At 38.9% G+C, this 22,873-nt stretch overlaps 1 protein-coding gene across 4 annotated transcripts in view; it reads right to left on the bottom strand.

The window, feature by feature from the left end:
• USP42 (ubiquitin specific peptidase 42) overlaps window positions 1–22,873 on the bottom strand; it is a 39,297-nt gene that overhangs the window by 15,572 nt on the left and 852 nt on the right. For 2 of the 4 annotated variants that reach the window (XR_006267036.1, XM_043455757.1), the window contains exons 2-7: window positions 19,332–19,581; window positions 17,190–17,390; window positions 3,776–3,886; window positions 1,969–2,071; window positions 1,194–1,261; window positions 443–513 (exon numbers count right to left, since the gene is read on the bottom strand). Coding sequence is in view for 1 of the 4 variants with exons in the window: in XM_043455757.1 (XP_043311692.1) it covers window positions 443–513; window positions 1,194–1,261; window positions 1,969–2,071; window positions 3,776–3,886; window positions 17,190–17,390; window positions 19,332–19,572 (795 nt within the window). In the remaining 3 variants the exon portion in view is untranslated. Of the gene's footprint in view, window positions 1–442; window positions 514–1,193; window positions 1,262–1,968; window positions 2,072–3,775; window positions 3,887–17,189; window positions 17,391–19,331; window positions 19,582–19,968; window positions 20,111–22,706; window positions 22,863–22,873 lie in introns of those variants that run through there. The other 2 variants (XR_006267037.1, XR_006267038.1) reach the window with 2 other exon arrangements.

Raw genomic sequence — 22,873 nt, 5'->3', positions numbered from 1 at the left:
TCATTCTGGGGACAGGCTCCCACATGTCTCCGCAGTGTTTCTCATTTTTATCGTTAGCATGTATCACACTTGAGATGAGAAAAACAAAAGCTACAGACAACAAAAAATGGGAGAGTTCAGAGAATGCAAGAAGCAAAAAACAGTTTCTAAAGAATAACCACCACGTAAATTCAGCTGATATAGGCATCATAATCTGGTTTTATTAAGATCAACAGGTTTATTAAGGTCAACGGGTAATAAAATTATTAAATGTTTTAAGTTTTTTATGATGCCTAATACAAAGTTTCAATAAGTTCCTCTAATGAAGTCTTAGCATATTAAAGTTTTCAATTCATATTCTCTAACAAGTGTAGTCTAAATTGTAAGAGAACTATAAATAAAGTTATATAAAGTATGACTAATTTTTGTTTAACTTGACTACTACCACAACTACCAAACTTACCTTTATCTCCAAAGTTATATCGAGATATGGATCAAAAGTATCTGAAACACCTTTGCAATTTAAACATTTGACTGAAATAAAAATAAAACACAAAGGATAAGCAAAGTATAATCAGTATGGCAATACCAACTACTGAAATGACAGAACACACACATACATTTACAAAACAAAAACCATAAGGTACTTTTTTCGTCTATAAGACTAGGCAAAACATGTTATGACATAGTGGGAGTCACTAATTTGGTCCATGTACACTGCTGGCTGGAGTGCAAACTGGTATAACCTCTTGGAAGAACAATATGGCAAAATCAGAATTTGAAAACACATATCCTTTGATACAGAAATTCTAACTAATTATCGTATGTATATACATTTTTACATGGACATAAAGGTATGTGTATACAAGGATGCTCAATAAAGCGCTAGTGGTAATAACAACAAAAATTAGAAACAACCTAAAAATTCACTGGTGGGGAACTAAAATAATTGGAATACTACTGCAACTGTGAAAGGCTGTATGAGACCTATATGTGCTGAAAATGTCAGAAAGTTTCCAGTGTGAAAAGAACCCAGGCTGTTCACACACAGGAAGCTACCGGGAGGACAACCACAAGCTGGGCCAGGGGCTGACAGGGATGGGAGTCTGGGCGCAGGGAGACACACGGGCCCTTCTTAACCCCTTCCGAGCCCTTGCATCCTTTTACACCACAAGCCAGATCACAATTATCAACCTTTAAAACCAAGAGTTTACCTCTAGATCTTAGGTAGCCTCCAAATATCTGACAGACGAGTGTGGTGGCCTGGGTGTGTCTGTCCAATCTAAAAAAAAAATGAAAGAGTGAGATGAGAGAAGCATTCTGCAAAAATAAGAGGTGCTGTAACTGATGCTAAAACCATGTACATCCATAAAAGAATGAGAATTCACGCAAGAGAGCCGCACAGTATGGTGACAGCCAGAGAGCAGCCTTGCCCAATCAAAGACACGTCTGGGTGAGGAGAAGCGGTCGGACAATATTAAGAAGCGATCCGGAAATCAGGGCAGGACTCTGGCCCCGAAGCAGGCAGCAAGAGGCAGTCGCCCTCAGCAGGACTGGGACACCAGTGTGAGCACTCTGCCCTGCAGCCCAGCACCAACCAGATGCTGAGCGCCCGGCCGAAGCAGGGCCGGGGGGCCGCAGGGCCGGGGGCGGCGGGAAGGGAATGCAGGCCTGCAGGGGTGTCAAGGCAACAGCAAGTAGGCGACGACTTGTCTGTTTCTCCAACCTTCCCCTGAGCCCATGTTTAGATTTTAAAGAAGAGACTGCAGGGATTGGTAACTGACCCCAGTGACAAAGGGAACACACACAGATTTCAAAGACTAGAGATAGGAAGCACACCTTTCAAAACTTCAACCATTTTAAAATAATGCAAACCACTCGAGGAAGAGGCAGCACAAAGTCAAAAGGTGCAGCGGACAGGGAGCTCTGCGCGGAGTGCCCGCGGGCAGCCGGGCTGGGGCGGGGGTGACCGATGCTGTGTGGACTCACTTATTGCTGCCGTTCAAGCATGCTTTTTGCATAGCATCAACAGTGTACTGAAGGAATTCGTGGGCGTCTTCTTGGTTTCCAAAGCGGAAGTGCCTGGCTATACCTGTAGAGTTTGATGAAAGACAAAGCCTTATCATCCCCTATCATACGCCCAGGCTGTACTCCCCCCGAGGTTGTATTTTATGACAGTATACTGGTGAGATAACTATTTTATGAGGAAATAGCATTAATAAGTTTCCCCTGAGAACACTTAGGATGAGCCCTTCAGACCACTAAAAGCCCACATGGGCTGGAGTTTCTGAGAGCCCAGAGACTCTGTCTTTAGCAATAAAATGATTCTTGAATAAACTCAACTTTAGCTGTTATTGTTTCAAAATTTTGTCTCAAATGTTATGTTAGTGCACACCTCTTAACTTGGGCGCTAGAATTCCCTAAGAGAATCTATATAAGAGACAAGTGTGAACCTATCTAATTCTATCCCAATAGCCTAGAGAACATACATTCTTCACTGCACAATAACATTTCAGTCCTATTTCTAATTGACTAAATAGCCACAAGCCAAAATGATAATGAAAAACAATACAGAAGTATAAATATACATATAATTTTATGTGAATGAATATATAGATATATATTAACTTGAATCATATGAAATTGAGCACACTCCACAAGTTCTGACCTACAAAAATGACAATTTCATTATTTAACCATATACATCTATAACCATTTAACCATATGTTAACAATTTCATTATTTAACCATATAACCATATATTTAACCATATATGTACATCCGTAGATGTATGTACATATACACACCAATAGCATTCTCTTAAAGAACTAGGTTTAAAAAAATTGATTATGTCTGCCATATATGTGTGCGTGTGTATATATGTGCATATCAGTATATATAATATACACATGTAATTCAACAAACAAAATCACCCCTGGCTAAATTTTGTTAAGATTCAGCAATGTTGAAAAAATAATTTTCATGGTCTCCTCCAGCCTGTTAATAGTACCAAGGGCCAAGATAACACTTCTTTATCTTCAGCAGCTTTTTAGGCAAAAGGATTATAAATTGTCACTGTGTAATTATCCATCCCTATAATTACCCAGCTAGATATCAGATTAAGAGTCAGGTTTTTGTTTTATTTGTAAGCATTTTTTATTCCAACTCAGTTAATTAAGATAATACAAAAGCTTACTGCAAAAAACATGCAGAAAGTGCATAAAAAATTTCATGGAACCTATCAGAATCATTATAATTCAAGAGGAGATTTTAAAGTCATTAAAAATTATATAGAAACTTGTGAAATTTATCCACAAATCTGCTAAGTTCTGAGTATAAAATGTTCTTTAAGAATATAATTAACTTTATTTTGATAATTCCTGTCACTATTATAGTGTAATACTCATTCATTGAATTAAAGCTAACTGAAACTATTTAAAGAAACCGCTGGGACAATATTTAGAGTTAGTATTACTGAGCATAGAAATCCAAATATCTAGGAAAAATGCTGCAAAAGTTATCAATTTCATTAACAAATTTGAGGGTTTTATCATTTTTAATTTGCTTATATATCAAACTGAATACCATCTTCTTTACTATATTGTTATCTTTTGCTTTAGGTTTCAAAATGTTTACATAGTAACTGGTTTGCTAAAAAACTGTTATTCGTTAAAGACATATTTATATACAATAAACTGTTTGCTGCAATACCCAAGGAGCTCATCATTTACCAGTCAGATCATTAAGACCAACTGGCTAACAAATATTCATATAAACTACTAGAGAGGATACTTACGCCGCATCTCATTAATGACAAACATCGGTTTAATAACATCCCCAGGATTACTGAGTGCCTGGGTGATATGTGCTTGCATTGTACACATCATGCAAAATCCTTCTGCATGACCTGAAAGATAACAGATGACAATCCTCCAAGTTAGCAAAACATGACACCATATGTACATCAAGGGGTGTTATAAGTAACACAAGCACACTCCTGAAACAAGGGTAACAGTGACTGTGTGTCCTGTTATTGAGCTATATACTTTTACTCATTTCCACTTAGTTCTCCAACAAACCTAAGAGATAAATATATACTGGCTCTATTTTACAAGAAAGGAAACTGAGGCTCAGAGAGTTAAAAATTTGCTCAATGCCAAATAGTCATTAAGAGGCAGGCACATAATTGGGCTCAAATCATACCCTTCTAATTTCGAAGCCTGTGCTCTTAACTATTGTCTATACTGGAGAAATAAGAATTTTTTTTCTTATGCTACCATTTGTCTCAAACAGTAAAGGAATGTCTCCTGTGCAAGGGTTCAAAATCTCAAGTGTTCTAGCTTTTTCACATACAAAGGTCTCTGTTGTATTTTCTTAACAGCTTTTAAAAAATAGGAAAACCACCTTAGCTCATACTAAGTGGTGCTAATGGCATCTAGTGGATAGAGACCATAAATGCTGGTCAACATCCTACAGTAATCAGCCTCTACAATAAAGCATTATGTGGCCCCAAAAGTCAATTACACTGAATTCAAGAAACACCTAAAACTAAAGGTGGCTCAGTCCTGCCTAACAAAGTTTTTCAAGTCTCAAAAGGTCCAAACTATTTCCAGTTAATGTTACTGTGTCCCGGAGTAAAGCTAAAAAATATTTACAGATATAAAAAGAAAATCTGGCACCCAGCAACATAAAATTGTAACTGAAGAGTACAAGGCATGCAAAGATGCAAAAAAGACCAATAATAGGGAGCAGATAAGCAGAAATAGATCTGGAAATGACACTGAAATAGACCTGGAAATGTCCTCAAAAACAAGGATGATAAAAAAAGACATTTTATGTGTGTATACATATATTTCTATGCTCAAGGATGTAGAAAAAAGCAAAGGCATGTTAAGGAGAGACAAGGAAATAAAACCAAATCTACTTTACAGATGAAAGGTAGGATTTCTGAGATGAAAAACACAAGTAGAGTTAATAACAGATTAGAAACAAAAGAAGGAAAGATTAGCAAACTTGAAGACTTAGCAACAGAAGTTATCTATTATGAAACACAAACCTAAAATAAAAATTTTAAAAAAAACCTCTCAAAAGAACAAGAAAAAAGCGTACCAGTGAGCTATGGGAGCAGGCCCAGGTGTCCCCAGTGTACTTGTAACGAGTCCGAAGGAGAAGAGATGGGACAAATATTTTAAGAAATGATTGTTTTCAAAGGGATAGCACGAGCAAGTTTTTTTTTAAGAGTGGCAGAATAGTTGTGCATTCTGACTGAGATGGTGGTCTACATGAACCTATACCCGTATTAAAATTCATAAAACTGACCCCCCCAAATTAATAGAACTGTAAAGAAGTTAACCAAAAAAAATAAAAATTAAAAAAAGTTAACCATATAATAATTATAATAATTGTTATAAACATTAATTTATTAATGCTTATAAATATTGGGGGCTTCCCAAGTGATGCGAGTGGTAAAGAACCTGTCCTGCCAATGCAGGAAATGTAAGACACAGGGGTTCGATCCTTGGGTTGGGGATATCCTCTGGAGGAGGGCATGGCAACCCACTCCACTATTGCCTGAAGAATCCCATGGGCAGAGGAGCCTGGTGGGCTACAGTCCACAGGGTCGCAAAGAGTTGGGCACAATTATAATAAACATTTTTTAAAAATGACTGAAAAGCACACAAACGTAAAGAGTAAATTTACACATCTAACAACTTCAACAAAACCCAAACAGAAGGCTACTTATAACAGTGATTAAAAATAAAAAAGTTAAAGCAGGTGGGAATAAATTATGTATATAAGAACAAAGGTAAAACTGACAAGACTTGTTGGAAACAACGCCAAGAGAAGACAGGAGAGCCACAACTCCAAAGTGTGAAGAGGAAAATGTCAGCCCGGGATTTCCACACCCCGGGAAAACATCTTCCAGAAACAAAGATGAGCGGCTCCACTTCTCAGATGGACTAGTGTTTCTTTTCCCTGTTCCTCCCACTAAGGACAACAGCAGCAACAAGCCCTCTGACACGCATGAAACAGACCTAAGCAAGCTGTGAAAGCTAGAGAGAGGCAGAGTAACAGCTTCAGAGCCCAAGGAACCACATGGCAGGGAGTGTTCTGGTTTGCTTTCTGCTTTGGGTATTTCAGACTTGGAGCAGCAGCTGCCACCAACCTGAAAATACCAATAAAACCAGGGAACAAAGCCACAGTGAAAGCTTCCGGCATGGTGTCAAAAAAAGGGGGGTAAAGAATGGGAACTTCCATCCATGCTAAGTGATAACAAGCCACACCCCCACCTCACAACGTCAGCGAAGATCAGAGGAGGAGCCTGGACTTCTACCCCCAAACCCAGCAGTAAAGAAGCATCCCTCCGTATTATGCTAATTTAAATAAGTCAGACACAGAAAGACAAATGCTGTCAAGGTAACACTGATGTGTCGAGTCAAAAAAGTACAACGAACACAACAAAAAAGTAGCATACTCCGATACAGAGAACAAGTTAGCGGTTACCTGCGGGGAGAAAGAAGGGGAGGGTGTGACAGCAGGAAGAGAGTAAGAAGTACAAACTATTGTATAGAAAATAAGCTACAAGGATAGTGTACAACACAGGAAATAGAGCCAGTGTCTTAGAAATGTGCTTATAAACGGAGCATGACCTTTAAAAACTGGGAATCACTATACTGAAAAAAGAGCCTGGCAAAGAAGGCTGAGCAGTGGAGAACTGACGCTTTCCAACTGTGGCGCTGCAGAAGACTCTTGCGAGTCCCTTGGACGGCATCAAACCAGCCAATCCTAAAGCAAAGCAACCCTCAACCTTCAGCGGAACGACTGAACTGAAGCTGCAGCTCTACCACTTTGGCCACCTGATGCGAAGAGCTGGCTCATTAGCAAAGACCCTGACGCTAGGAAAGACTGAGGGCAGTGGGAGAAGGGGACAACAGAGGATGAGATGGCTGAATGGCATCGCCAAATCAGAGGACGTGAATCTGAGCAAGCTCCGGGAGACAGTGAAGGACAGGAGTCCGGTGTGCCGCAGCCCGCGCGGCTGCAAAGAGTTGGACACAACTTAGTGGCTGAACAACAACAACAACACATAGTATTGTAACGAATTCTACCTCAAGAAACAGAGAGAGAGAGAGAAGCGTCTGTCCAGCTCCCCACTGGGTAGTGTCAGAATCAGGACTCTCGCCATCACCCGGTGGTAAAAAGCCACTGCAGTCTCCCTGGGGACTGGGGGGGGAGCGGAAACCCCCACTCCCATCCAGCAAGAACGTGGAGCCCAACCCCCACCTCGGATGTCAACAGAGGCTGAGTGTGGAATCTGGACTTCTATCTCCACCTATTTCTTCCTTTGCCAGAATGGTGTCAAGAGAAAGTCAGTCAAAACACAGATCAGGTAAGATCCAATATTTTATAGCGTAACACAAAAATGTTCAGGTTTCAACTGAAAATCACTCGTCAGACTAAGAACCAAGAATTTCTGAGTGCTGGAGAAGTGAATAAGGAAGTTATGAATATACTAGAAACAAGTAAAACAATATAGAAAGACTCAACAAAGAAATAAAAGATATAAAGAACCGAATGGAAATTTTAGAAATGAGAAACACAATAACCGAAGTAAGCAGCTCTGTGGATGAGCTAAGTAGAAGAATGGAACTGACCGAGCAAAGAATCCGTAAACATGCACACAGAGGAACAGAACTACGTCCTCTAAACAACAGAGAAAGAGCAGGCTGGACAGGAGAGGTGAGCAGAGCCTAGGGACCCGTGGGACTCTGGCAGAAGGTCTGACACACGTTATCAGAGCCCCAGAAGGAGAGGGGAGAGAAGACTGGGTTCAACGTATAAAAAACGGAGGCGGAAATTTCCCCAAATTTGGCAAAAGATGTAACTCACTGCAAACACCAGACAGGAAAAAGAACAGAGAAACAGACACCAAGACACATCACGTCAAACCTGTGAAAACTAAAGACAGAGAAAACCACCTTGGAAGTAGTGATGGGAAAACACCACCTTACCTATGAGAGAACACTTGAACAGAAACGGATTTCACACCAAAAACCATGGAGGGCAGGAAGTAGCACAAAAACTGTCAAGTGCTGGAAGAAAGGGGCGACAAACCCAGAGTCCTATGCCCAGCGGGAATGTCCTTCAGGAATAAGATGGAATTAAGGCACTTTCAAGTGAAGCAAAACTAGGAGAATCTGTCACCAGTAGACTTACCCTAAAAGAATGACTCAAGGAATGACTTAAAGAGTGACTTCTTTAAGTCAGAAGCTCTCTAAACAAAAAGGAAGTGATTTGGGTTTTTGGTTGTTGTGTTTGTTTTTTTTTAAAGCAACCCTGGAACATCAAGAAGGAAGAATAAAAACATGGTAATCAAAAATGTAGACAAATACATTTTCCTTCTCTTGGGTTTTTTTCTAAATTATGTGACAGTTGAAATAAGAATTATAACACTGTCTATAAATGTGGTACTAACTGTACGTAAAGGAAATATTTAATTACATGGTTACTAGGGAAGAATAAAGGAGACAAAAGGTAAAGTTTCTACATTTCCCTTGAATTGGTAAAATGACATTAGTAAACCATGAAAAGCTACACATAAATAATGTAAACCTAGAGGAACCTCTAAAAAGAGTATATAAAGAGATACACTCAAAAACATAAGCACAAAAATAAATTTTAAACAAAAGTTTAAAATACTCAAGTAACCCACAAGTAGGCAGAGATAAGACAACTGAATAACTCAACAGAAAACAAAATACAAAATGGTAAACTTGAGTCATAAAGTATAAACGACTACCTTAAATATTAATAAATACACTAATGAAAAGATCTAAATTAACAAAGCAGATTTAAAAACATGATTCAACTACTGTGCCTGTAAGAAACTCACTTCAAATGTAATGATACAAACAGGCTCAAAGAAGAAAGATGGAAAAATATGTCATGCAAACACTAACCCAAAGAAAGCAGGAATGGCTATATTAACAGCAGACAGAGCAGACTTTAGAGCAAAGAAAGCTATCAGAGAAAAGGACGTTATATAAAGGATCAATCCATCAGAAAGACAAAGCAATCCTAAATGTGTTTGTACCAAACAACAGAGCTGTCAAACACATGAATCAAACTCTGACAGGACTGAAAATGGATATATAGAAATCCACAATTAGAGCTGGAAACCTCAACATCCTTCTGTCAACAATTGAACAATTAATCAGAAAACCAGCAAGGATATAGAAGAACTCAACAACACCAAGAGCTAATGAGATTCCATCAACATTTATAGAATACCCCACCCAACAACAGAATACACATGTGTTTCAAGGGCTCACAGAACATACACCAAGATAGACTATGTCCTGGGCCACAAACAAACCTCAAAAAATAAAACAACAGAAATCATAAAAAGTACAGAATGGAAACTCCTAAAAATCAGTGAGAGAGAGAGAGAGAACACAGGAAAGTCTATAAATACCTGGAAACTGAGTAACATCCCTGAACAACCCGTGGTTCAAAGGGTTAAAATAAACATTGAGAAGACAACATATCAGAAGTTTGGAGACACAGTTAAAGCGGAGTCCAAAGGGGGAGTCACAGTTGTAACAATATCAGAAACAAAAACAAGGAAATCAACACAGACCCTGCAGACATCAAAGGAAAAACAAGAGAACATACATAAATATATCCTGTGATTAACTTGACACATGTAAATTTGACAACTTAGAAACGGACCAACTCCTCAAAAAAGTGGACTACCATAACCCATCGAAAATAATCTGAATAGCCCTATACCTACTAAGGAAATTAAATTGCAAGTTTAAAACTCCCCCCAAAAAAGAAATCTCCAGGTCAAAATATTTTCACTGATGGATTCTACACTGAATGTTTATATAAGAATTTACATCAATGTTCTATACAATCTCTTCCAAAAAATAGGAGTTAACATATCCCAAACACATTTTATAAAGCTAGTATTATCCTAATACCAAAACCAAACAAAGGTGGTACAAAAACAAAAGATTACAGACCGATACATCTCATGAACAGATGTAAAAACCCTTAATAAAAATTCAGCAAAATATAAAAATAATTAAACATCATGACCAAATGTAGTTTATTCCTGAGATACAAAGCTGACTCAATACTGGAAAATCTACCAGAATATTCCACCATAATAAGCTAAAGAAGAAATTCACATGATCATATCAATTTGATATAGAAAAAGCTATTGACAAAAATCAACACTATTTCATGATAAAAAGCAGGAACTGGTAAACAGGGGGAAAAAAAGAAACAGAGCAGAACTTCCCTGTCTTGATAAACAGGATACACCAAAAACCTACAGCTAATGTCAAACTGAATGCTTTTCCCCTAAGATCAGAAATGAGGCAAGGATGTCACCTCTGATCACTGATTCAACATAGTGCTAGAAGTTCTAGCCAGTGAAATAAGGCAAGAAAAGGGAAAAAAGGATACAGATAAATAAAAAGTAAGTAAAAATGCCCCTATTTACATATGGCATGACTCTCTAGATAGAAAAATACAAGGACTCCACAAAAAAAAAAAAAAAAAAAAAGCCCAGAACTGTTACGTGAAGTCAGCAAGGTCAATATACAAAAATGAAATGTTATTTTTATATACCAGCAATAAACTCATTAACACCAAAATTAAAAATATAATGATGCCTCTGATTCCTCAAAAAATAAAATAATTAGATGTTTAACTAACAAAACAAAACATGCTGATAACTATGCAACACTGGTGAAATAACACAGAGATCTAAGGAAATGCAGAGACACACCACATCCACAGACTGGAAATGTCAGCACAGTAAAGATGTCCCTTCTCCCCAAACTGAGATACAGGTTTAACAAAACTCCTATCAAAATCCCAGTAAGATTTCTTTGTAAATACAGACAAGATTATTCTATAATTTATATAGACAAACAAGGGAACTAGAATAGAGAAAAACAATTTTGAAAAAGAGTAAGTGGATGGAATCACTCCATCTGATATCAAGATTTGCTGCACAGACACAGTAACAAAAGACCGTGCTGAGGGTCAGATACACATCTTAACAGAACAGAGCAGGGGACCCAGAGACAGACCCGCACAAACATACCCAAGGGATTTTTTACAAAAGTACGAAAACTATTCAGTAAAGCAAAGCTAGCCTTTTCAACAAATGGTGCTAGAGCAACTGAACAACCACAAACGTACAAACAAAAAAACAAAACAAACTTCACGCTATATAAAAATTGACATAAAAAGGATCCTATATCTAAACGTAAAATATAAAACTATAAAACTTTTCAGAAAAAAAAAAACTGGACAAAATCTTTAGGGTCAAGGGCTATGCAAAGAGGTCTTATACTCAACAGCAAAAACATAATCCATAAAAGGAAAAACTCAACTTCACCAAAATTGAAAACTCTTGTTCTGTGAAAGATCCTGCTAAGGGTAAGGGGATAAAAAGACAAGCTTCAAACTGGCAGAAAACGTTGGAAATATATATCCAAAAGACCTAATATCTAATACATAAAGAACAAAACAATACAAAAACAAAAGAACACAATAGAAAATGAACAGAAGACATAGAGACATTTTACCAAAGAGGGTAAACAGATGATAAACAAACACATGGAGAGAAGTTCAAGACCTTTAGGCATTAGGGAAATCCAAATTAAAACCTGAGATATCATTATATGCATAATTAAAGCATGGCTAAAATGAAAAATAGTGACAACATCAAATGTTGGCAACAATGAAGAGCAATTGGAACTCTTCATACATTGATGGTGGAAATGCAAAATGGTCAGCCAAGAAACTAAGGCAATTTCTTATAAAACCAAATACGCAACTACCTCATGACCCAGCAACGGCAGCCTGGGCACTTATTCCAGAGAAATAAAGACTTGTGATCACACATATGCTCTCAGTTCAGTTCAGTTCAATCGCTCAGTCGTGTCCGACTCTTTGTGGCCCCATGAACCGCAGCACGCCAGGCCTCCCTGTCCATCACCAACTCCCGGAGTCCACCCAAACCCATGTCCATTGTGTCGCTGATGCCATCCAACCATCTCATCCTCTGTCGTCCCCTTCTCCTCCTGCCCTCAATCTTTCCCAGCATCAGGGTCTTTTCCAATGAGTCAGCTCTCTGCATCAGGTGGCCAGAGTATTGGAGCTACACAGTAATGTTTACAGCGGCTCTATTCATGATATCCAAAACTAGAAACAACCCAGACGTTGTGGTTCATCCATACCATGGAATACGACTCAGCAACAAAAAGGAACAAATTATTAATATATACAACAAAGTGAAGAAACATCCAAAGACTCAGGCTTAAGTGAAGAAGCCAATTCCCTATTATATAATTCAATAGATGCAACATTCTTGAAATAACAAAATAACATAACTGAAAACCAGGGTGGTTCGCCAGGGATTAAGGAGGATGTAGGGGCATGAGGAAAGTGGGCTTGGCTTTAAAGGGAAACTTCCTTAGGAACGGAAACGTTCCATACCTTGACTGTTTCGGGATCAATATCCTGGTTGCAAGACTGAACTGCGGAGTCACCACTCGGGGAAACTGGGTAAGGGTACACGGGATGTCTCTGTGTGATTTCTTATAACTGCACGGAAATCTAAACCTACCTCAAAATAAAAAGTTTAACTTCAAAAAAGGCAAAATAAAGACATTTCAGACCAAGGGAAAAAAAAAATCAGCAAAAATAGTTAAGAGAATTCCTCCAGGCATAAGAAAAATACCAGATGGTACCTGGATCTACACAGAGGAATTAAAAGCAGTAGAAATGATAAGAGTAAGAAATAGAAAATATTTGTAAAGAAACCTTAACAAACCACTTAAAATTTTCAATTTTATTTAAAGCAAAATAACACAACGTATTACGTGGTGGCAAAATAAGTAAAAATAAAATGTATGACAACAATAGCACAAATGCCTAGGGAGAGGTCATGAAAGTATATTGTCATAAAGTCCTTACAACACATAAGAAATGGAATAGTATTTTATTTTTTTTCCCCCACCCGGAACAGTATTTTAAAGGAAGCTAAAGATGTAAGCTAAAGATGGTAAGTTAAAGATGTATGTTAAACCCTAAAGCAACCACTAAAAGGAGAAAACAAAGTTGAGAAGATATGCCAATAAAGTAGAGGAAATATCATATAATCACTCATTCCAAAAGAAGGCAGAAACAGATGAAAAAGGGAACAAAGAATACAGGACAAACAGAAGACAAATAGCAAGATGGTAAATAAAAAACCCAATCATATCAATACTCTCATTAAATATAAATGATTTACACTCTAAAATAAAAGGTAGAGACTGTAAGACTGGATTAAAAAATAAGAACTATAGGCTATTTATAAGAATTTTATTAAAAAAAAAAAAAGAATTTTATTCAGTGTATTTTATTTCAATGTATCTCTCCCAAAATTTGATAGAACAAGTAGGCAGAAAAGCAGTAAGAACATAAAAGACTATCTTAACATTATCAACTAACTAAACATAATCAGCATTTATAGAAACTCCAACCAATGCAGAATATACATCCTTATTAAGTACACATGGAATATTTAACAAACTAAACCACATTCTAGTGCATAAAACAAGTCTCAAGTTTCAAAGGATTCAAACAATAAAAGTATCTTCTCGCAAGGATGACACGCAAATTCGTGAAGCATTCCATTAAAAAAAAAAAAAAAAAAAGTATCTTCTCTGACCACAATGTAATTAAATTAGTAATCAGTAGCAGGACAATTTCTGAAAAATCCCCAAACATCTGGCAACTGAATAACATGCCTCTAAGCAATCACATGGGTAACCAATCAGGTAACTATTAAAAAAAAAATACTAGAATTAAGGAGCTAGCAAAATTGTAGGATATGAAATCAATAAACAAGAGTCAACTGCATTTCTACAGTCTAGCAATAAACAATCAAAACTTGAAGGTCAAAATATATATTACCATTTATAATAGCTTTCAAAAATATGAAATACTTAGCAATAAATCGGATTTTAAAATGTGCACATGACACTTGTATACTGAAAACTATGCAACAGTACTAGGAAAAGCCAAACAGAACCTAAATAAACGGAGACTTACATCTTGCCTGTGGGTCAGAAGGCAATACTGTTTAGATGTCATACATCTCAAACTGATTTACAGATTCAACACAATCCTAGGCAAACTCTCAGGAGGCTTTTTTGTAGAAATTGACAAACTGATTTCAAAGTTAATTTGGAAATGCAGAAGACCAAGAACAGCCCAAACAGCTTTGAAAAAGGAGAGCAAAGTTGGAAATGTTACCTAGTTTCAAAACTTTTAAATACACAGTAACCAGACACTGCTGTTATCAGGCTGTGCTGCAACTAAGCCAGTGCCCTAGAGCTGTGTCCTGCAACAAGAAGCCACCTCATAAGCAGCCCCAGCACCCCAACAAGAGAGCAGTTCCCACCTGTGGCAAATAAAGAAAGCCGGTGCAGCAATGAAGACCCAGTGCAGTCAAAAAGGCAAATAATAAATAGAAGAAATAATTTTCTAAAAAGACATTGTGTTATGGAGTCAAGACAGATGTGGATCAGTGTAACAAAACAGGTCAGAAACAGACCCATATGGATACGATCGATTGATTTTTGCAATGGTACAAAAACAATTCAGTGGAGAAAGGGCTATCTTTTGAATAAACAATGCTGGAACAATTGGATATTCATATTGAAAAACATGAACTCTACACCACAGACAAAAATTAACTCAAAATGGATCACTGACCTAAACATAAAAACTAAAACTATAAGACTGCTTAAAAAAAAAAAAAGACTGCTTAAAAAAAATAGAGGAAATCTTTGCGACCTCTGGTTAGGCAAAGATTTGTTAAATACTGAGAGCACAACGGACAAAGAGAGAAAAATACTGACGTAAATAAAACATGCTCTTTGAAAGACAGCGTGAAGAGACTACTTTCTCCAGGTTGAGAAATAAGGTTTGCAAATCATGTACTAGATAAAGGACTCTATCCAGAATACATAAAAAAAGTCTCAAAACTCAACAAGTAGAGAATTACCCAATTTTAAATCAGGCCAAAGATAGGAGCAAGCACTTGGGCAAAGCAAATACACAGCTGCTGAAGAACGATATGGAGGGATGTTCAACACCATTATTCACTACAGAAATGCAAATTCAAACCACGGTAAGATACTGTCACACTACACACCTGTTAAGAGTTGCTATAATTAGAAAGACTGACCACACCAAGGATAAGGGAAGATGGGGAGCGAATGAAACTTTCATTCATAGCTGGTGGGAATGTAAAATCTCATACTCCTCTTCCCAGTTTGGAAGTATCTTAAAGTCAAGTGTACCCATATTATAGGACCAAACCATTCCTCTCCTAGATGCTTACCCACAAGAAATGAACACACGTCCTTACAAAAGCCTCACAGCAGCTTCACTTGTGACCGCCTCGAAAGGGAAATAACCCACAGGTCCGTCAACAGGTGAATGGAGAAACAGACTGTGGTACATCCATCCATACAATGGAGTACTAGTCAGCAATAAAAAGTAACCGCTGATCCAGCAGCAACACGGAATGAGTGATACTGAAATAACTGTGCTGAGTGAAAAAGCCAGGCATTATAAATACTGCGTAATCCCCCATAGTTGGCATTCTAGGAAACACAAACTCATCTGCAGTAAAACAGAAAGCCCATCAGTGGCTGCATGGTCTGGAAGGGATGCGGGGCAGGAAGGGCTGGAAGGGCTGATTTCAAAGCCACACTGAGACTTTCCGGGGCGATGAAAGAGTTCATCGTGGTGGTTTCATGGGTGCGCACAAACGTCAAGATGCATCAAACTGTGTATTTTAAGTATGCGCAGTTTACTGTTTATTGATAACGAGGGAAAACTACCAACGGCCTGTAGCAGACGGGCACCTGACTCTGGAACCCCAGGCAGCTGCACCTCTGTCTCCACCCCTCTCTCTCGATGCCCAGGTGCCACGGCTGGACTCTCACACCCCAGTTTTATTAAGTGTAAAAATGATCGGAAAACTGTGTTAATATGTCAATTATTAGATATTAACATAATTACCAACTATGGACTTGGAAAAGGAAAAAATGAGGGCAAAGAGAATTTTCTTTCTGTAATCTGAACCCCCTGGTTGACAGTCTCAGTGATTTTCCTTTGGTTACTTTAAATTTTTCTGTACTTTCCAAATTCTTTACACAGCCATAATTTTGCTCTTTGAGGGGAAAAGTTTTAAAAGAATGTGTCTAAATTCTCCATCAAGTAGAGGACTATTCAGGAATTTCCTGATGCTCCAGTGGTTAGGACTGAGCACTTTCACTCCCGAGAGCCCGGGTTCAATCCCGGGTGGGAGAACTAAGATCCCACAAGCCACCAAAAAAAAAGTAAAGAACTGTTCAGAAAGAAATCAAGGGCTTTTTTTTTTTTTCACCCTAATAATGAAGGACTAGCACCTGAACATACACATACACATTCACGTAGATCAAAGAACAGGGAGTTTTCACTTATAAAAGGTGAAGGGCATTTATAATACTATATGTAGACGTTCAAAACCTCGACAAAAAACAGATACGTTCTAAATTCTGAATTTCACTTGTTGACCACTGAGTTGGCTCTCCCCTAGTTAAAGTAAAACATGCTCTTTGAAAGACATAACATGTTTTTAAAGACATAACATGTTTTAACTAATTTCCTGCCCTCTAGGTTGGAAACTGAGCTCTCACACACCAAAGGGAAAGTCCGGCACAAATTTCCAGGGGTTAGGAGCTGTGACCAGAGGCTCCTCTCACGCTTAAAGTCTGTAAATGAATCAAGCCTTCGACACAGGATGGACGCCAGGAGAGGCAGGACTCAACCCTGCTTGTCCCCAGCTGTTGGCAGTAGATATTTATGGCACGATTTTCAGCAAGTGTAGGAAGTCAGCAGTGTATTCAGAAACACCAAATGCTGAACAAACACGTTTCTTTTAAATAATTTCACAGATTAAATTACATGCACAATGTTTTTTATGCAACCTGAATGCAAACCTTTGAGTCTTCCTCCGTGGTTTCTCAAAGAAACCAACTTAGTGATGACCAAATTCTTGACTTAATTCTTCACTTTCATTTCAGAGAAAACAATGAAAGTAGGTTAGCATACCACAACACTGCACGCGTCAGGACACTTACATGTCTTGGAGTGCTCGTGTGAAAGCATGTAGTTGGCGAGAGGTGGCGTGTAAGTTAAACACTGCAGTGCTGCGTTTGCAAAACAGGTATTGCCCAAATTCTGGAGCCCGGCTCCTACTCTATGAGTCTGTTGCCATTTAAGACAAATCTTCTCAGATGGGAAGAGAACTTTTTGTGGAGGAGCAATGCCATCACCTAGGGCTAGAAAAATAAACAGTTAAAGCGAAAGCTTTGTACACTTCTGAAGCTCAATAAATAACAACACATCACATCTGAACTTGACCAAGATTCTTATGACCAGCTAACCAGAAACACAGGGGAGAAAGGGACATTTTAAAAGAAAAGAGTCCAGAATGCAGGAAATTCTAAATGATTTGGTTTTTTTGATAAATAAATTTCAAGGACAAAAGTGTGTGTGTGAGAGGGGGGACAGTATTTAATAGATTTAAAAAAACTTAAAAGAGACATTCACCAAATGCAAAGGGTACACCTTGTTTGGAAGTTGGTTTCAATGACCAACTGTTAAAAACCATTCTACGACGACTGGGGACATCTGAATACTGACTGGATTTTTAATAGGAAAACATTTTAATTTTCAGAAAAGAATCATTTAGATAGACACATTAAAATATTTACAGATGAAATAGAAAGTCCGAGATTTGCTTTAAACAGTTGGGAAGTGAGGCGAGGAGTTAGTGGGTGGAGGTACGAGTGGCCAGGAGCCGACAGACAAGGCTGCCCGGAGGGCACCTGAGGCTCCGCCACAGTCGTCCTGCCTCCTTAGCTAACACCAGCACCCGGGGTCGGCCCCCGCGGCGGTGCGGACCGCCCGGCCCGCGCCGCCCCCTCCGCCGACCGGGTCCTCACGATTCTGAAGGGTGGCAGTGACGTCATCCCAGCTTCACCAGTAAGGAGATGGGATTTTAGGCACCATGATAACATACTCAGAAAGACACTATTCACTAAGAATTTATCTATTTTTAAGACTTAAATGGCTAATTGACAACTATGCTAATAAAACTCAGGTGAAGCTCAAAAACAACTTATTTAGGAGAGGCCAAAATCATCCGCAGCCAGAGTGTTTCTTCACAAGTCTGCCAGTTCCTCAGTGCCACCAAAGACTAAGACGCCCGCTAGATGGTTCTCAGCTTGCAACAGCGATATTGAGCATTTCGGTAGGCAAAAAGGCAGGCTTCAGCTTGTGAAGAAGGCAGAGCCAAATCAGGAACAGAGACGTGAGTCTTTAAAACGTGTGACAAGCGCCCCAAAAAAGGGCCGGGGGTGACACCCACTCCACCTTGGGGCAGAGAGGAGCCCCGCAAGGCGAGAGGAGGCCGGGTCTGCGGGAAGGCGTCCTGGGGCAAAGTCCTGCCTGTAAAGGTCTCCAAACCTCTCCGTAAAACTGTTCTGTAAGACAAACTCCCCCAAACACCTTCAGCAAATCGCACCCCCCACCCCACATCACAGCATCACATGTACTGAGAGGACTCAAACAATCCGAGGGCCAAGCCATCCTACGTGAACAATGTCCTGAGTGGGAATCAATCTTTTCTCACAATTTCAAAGCTTTCAAATCCCCAAGTTTTAGGAGCGCTAGCTAAAGTATCCACGTCTTACTTCTCTGGATGACTTTTAACACATGTAACCACATTCATATGGTTGGATACATAATGTAATATTTACGTGATCTGCTATCTTTCAAAGAGCTTTATAACCACAGATGACTTTAACTGGGCAAAAACAAACAAAAAATTGAAAACAAAGTTGGGCAGAGCTCATTTGTCAAAAGTCACCAGTTTTTAAATCTTTAGGAGGCAGACGATTACTCAGGGTGTGATAGTTAATGACGCTAATGAGACGCTCGTGCATCTCGGTTCTCACCAGAATAAAGTTTGTCCTTCAAAAACTAGGAGTTAAAGAAATTCACAGTAACTAAGAATAATCTAACCCTGTTATGATACGTATGTTAATCCTGAAGCAGAAGCAGAGGAAAATGAAGCCCGTCAAATAACGTAACTCTGCTGGCCACTCAGGTGGCAATAATTTATCTTGCAAAATAAGCCCCTCTCTGAAACTACCAACTTATGGACAGCATTTATACAGGAGTTTCCTGTAGCGATTCCGTCTCTTAAAAAGTAATACCTTGATCCTTTTGTGGTGATGGTTTTGATTTTTCAGGTACAGATGAACTTGAATAAACTACAGCACCAGCTACTGGTCCTAAAGAAAGTGTGTGATTTGAAACATCATTTAACGAAGACACAGCACCCCAGCTGGCAGAACCTGCATCCATGTCTCCAGGTGAGACGGCCTCAGAACTGCCAGGCTGGTTCTGATAGGTTGATGGGTCTGAAGATTCAGAAGCTTTGTCAACTATGGTCATTGTTCAACTCTGTAAAAGACGAAAAGCATATGTTTGCTTCATAAGGTCAAGAAAAGTCATCTACTTATTCTACCATTAAATCTTGGAAAATAATTAAAAGCAGTTAGGCTAATTTTCCAATAAATCACTCCAATATAAAAGCAACAGTATTTTTTTTAGCTCTGTAATAATTTTCTTGGGATATTTACCATTGTGCTAATCTGAACATGCCAATGATTTTTCACCATAAAATCTTCAGTGAAGTATTTGATTAGATTGTGTCATTCTATTTCATGCCCTCTGAAAATCTAATATTTTGATTTACAATCAAGTACCTCAATTTCCAATTCTCTACATTCATGAAGTATCTCTTTTTCTCTCTTGTGCTTAAACCTGGAATGTGAAATGCACTAATACCTTTGGCTTAATTTTCAATTCATATGTAATTCCCCAGGGAAAAGGCTCAGCTACCTGAAAAGAAAACCGAGCTTTAAGCTTCAAGTTCAAAATGACATTGTTTGAACTATACTACTTTAGAAAAAAAATAGGAAGTCTCACTCTTGAAACACATTTTCTGAAAAGGCTCATTCATTTGGTATACGTGACTTTTTAAAATGAAGCCTGTTAAGGCATTTCTGACATCAAACTGGAAAACAAACACACGTTATAGAAGTACTTCACTGTAATTTTCTCTCTGAACCCTTCTAAAATCTTGGGACCACCACTAATTGAGCATTTTCTACGTCCTAGGCATGTGTTAGTCACTAACCTAATATTCCTAAGGACCTGTGAGAGACTGGACAGAATCAACCGGGCCTATGAAACGGGGCAACCCTAACCCAAACTAGTCTCCGCCGGGAACAGGCGCCAGGCCCCACATTCCCGGCGGGCCTCCTTCGGGCTCCACCAAGGCCCAGGGCACAGCACCCCAGGAACGCTCAAGCAGGCCACCGTCCAGCAGGTGCCCCTCCAGCTGAGCCTGCCCCCTCACAGCTCCCCAACACCTGGACCCGCCCTGCCAGCCCCAGAAACCTCCCCAGGCACGCTCGGCCCTCTCCCCATCCTACCCGCTCTCTCGCCGCTGGGCACGGGCCGGTCTTCTTCCCCCAGGCCTCTCCCACCCTTCCACCTCCAGCCAGTGAACACTCCCCCGGCTCCCTTTAGACCCTTGCCTGGACAGCCCCCTCCCCCAAGGCGGGCTGAGAACCCCTCCTGGAAGCTCCCCAGCACCCAGGGCACCCTCCAGTTGGTTTCCAGGGGAGCTGTCCTGCCTGCCAGACTCCTGTCTGTACGCCCTGACCTGGCACAGGGAAAACTCCCCACACGTGCTGAACAGATGAATGAGCTGTGAAGAGAGGATGGAACTAGTGTCTGCTCTTAGCACCAGGCTGCGGGTGACTGATTTGTATAAAGTATCTCATTTAATCCTTAAGGACTCTGAAGTAGGATTAAAACTTATTTCAAAAAATACTCAAAACAGTGAAATAAATACCCATGTATATGACACCTTAACAAATGTTATGATGCACTGTCTACTCACAACAAGGGAAATTTTTAAGCCTTGATTTTGTTGTGATTTTACATGAAAGCAAGATTATCACCTCCCTTAAAAGTACAACCTTAAAGAAAAAATTTTGGAATTTTTCGTAGAAATAGAAAAGATGTTAATTGGATCTTAACAAAAAGAAAAACTGAATTGAAGTGCTAAGACAATCTAAGTAAAATATAGTACAGGACCCTTACTTAGGAAGAAAGCTGGAGCCATATTATCCAAATAAAAATTACACTTTCCTCATTTGACACTCAAAAGAAACTACAAAACAAGAGGCAAGACTAAGAAAACAAGAGAGGAAGGAGTAGAGGAGGAAGAAAAGGAAGAAGCAAATTAACCTAGCCTTATTTACAATAATGTTAAATAGCAAAAACCTTAATTTTCTGGGGTGAACATCCCTTTCAGGACAATCATTCACTAACGACCTAATAAAACTATTTTACTTTCTACAGTTGCCTTTTTTTTGGGGGGGGGACAACTCTTAAAAAAAAAAAATTAAGTAAAACATACAACTCAGTCACTGACAACCAAATAGCATTATAACTTGGGAAAACCAAAACCGTCCATTCTCCTTCATTATGTGTATTCAGCCAAGGAATTCTTACCCTGAAACCATCAGGCATTAAACTAAACTCCATCTGCTATGGAGAAACCTTTCTGGAAGCCAAACTATGCTGTGTAGGATTCAGATGTTACGTGTTCTTTACTCTCAGTAAAGCTTTTAAACATTACTGTTATAAATCTCAGGACTTTTAAGCAACTACTTCAATGAACAGTTTAAACTTTTCTCAACATCTTCTGATGACAGATAAACAAAAAATTACAAAAGCATGTTTGAAAAAAACTGGGTACAAGAATCAAGGTTAGATGGTGTGTGGAGGAATGAGACAAAGTGACTTCACAAGTGTTTCCTTTAAGTGTAACTTGCTCTAAGCACAATGTTTTACTGGAAAGTCTTAAAATGCTGTCCCTCCTATGGTATTTCTTCTCCCTTGTGGTGACAAGGGGCTAGAATATATGTTTTTCATTTTTAGAAGAATAAACATCTCTCTAAACATTATGGCATTCCTCAGACATTGTGGTAATCATATCAATACATGCAAAAAGAAACTGTTATATTCTGCTTTTTAATATATTAATAATGTAATCCACCTTCTGGCTGTATTTCCATTTTCAAACGCATACGCTTTAAAAAGACACAACCTGGATTTTAATTACTTGTAGGTAAACACATCGACTACCTTTAAACTTCTACAAACCAAACTCTGTAGACTTAATTCAATGACACAGAAAAGAAAGTGAAACTGGTTCTAAATACAAACAAGTGAGACAGATGATTATCACCAATCCATTTTGAATGAATAAATATAGTCAAAAGAGGATGATGTTTCAAATATACAAGTTAAGATTTGAGACTCCACTAACACGTGGAAGAACCTAAAACAGTGGGGCTCACTTTGAAAAACAGGTGCTAACTAAGTAGTTTCTCAACCAGTTTTCCTGTTATTTGAGTGTTGTTTACTTTAAACAACCAACAACGTGCTTTTCCCATCAACAAGTCAGCCCTCCTTAAGGCCTCCCGGAACATAAAAGAGCTATTCACCAAAAGCGATCCCGATTGCATTCGTCGTAAAGCGAGGTTAAAGTCCTAAGACGGTAAAAACTTCGGGTTCCGCCAAATCTTCTCAAACATCTGATCGCCTTCTCCCGCCACCCCCTCTCCAGGTAAGCTGGCTCTTCCTGCCCCGAAGATAAAAGACTAGGACCCCG

This window comes from Cervus canadensis, chromosome 32, assembly GCF_019320065.1.
Source record: "Cervus canadensis isolate Bull #8, Minnesota chromosome 32, ASM1932006v1, whole genome shotgun sequence".
Lineage (NCBI taxonomy): Eukaryota > Metazoa > Chordata > Mammalia > Artiodactyla > Cervidae > Cervus > Cervus canadensis.
The sequence above is the reverse complement of the archived record's forward strand: the minus strand, read 5'-3'. Positions and strand labels throughout refer to the sequence as shown.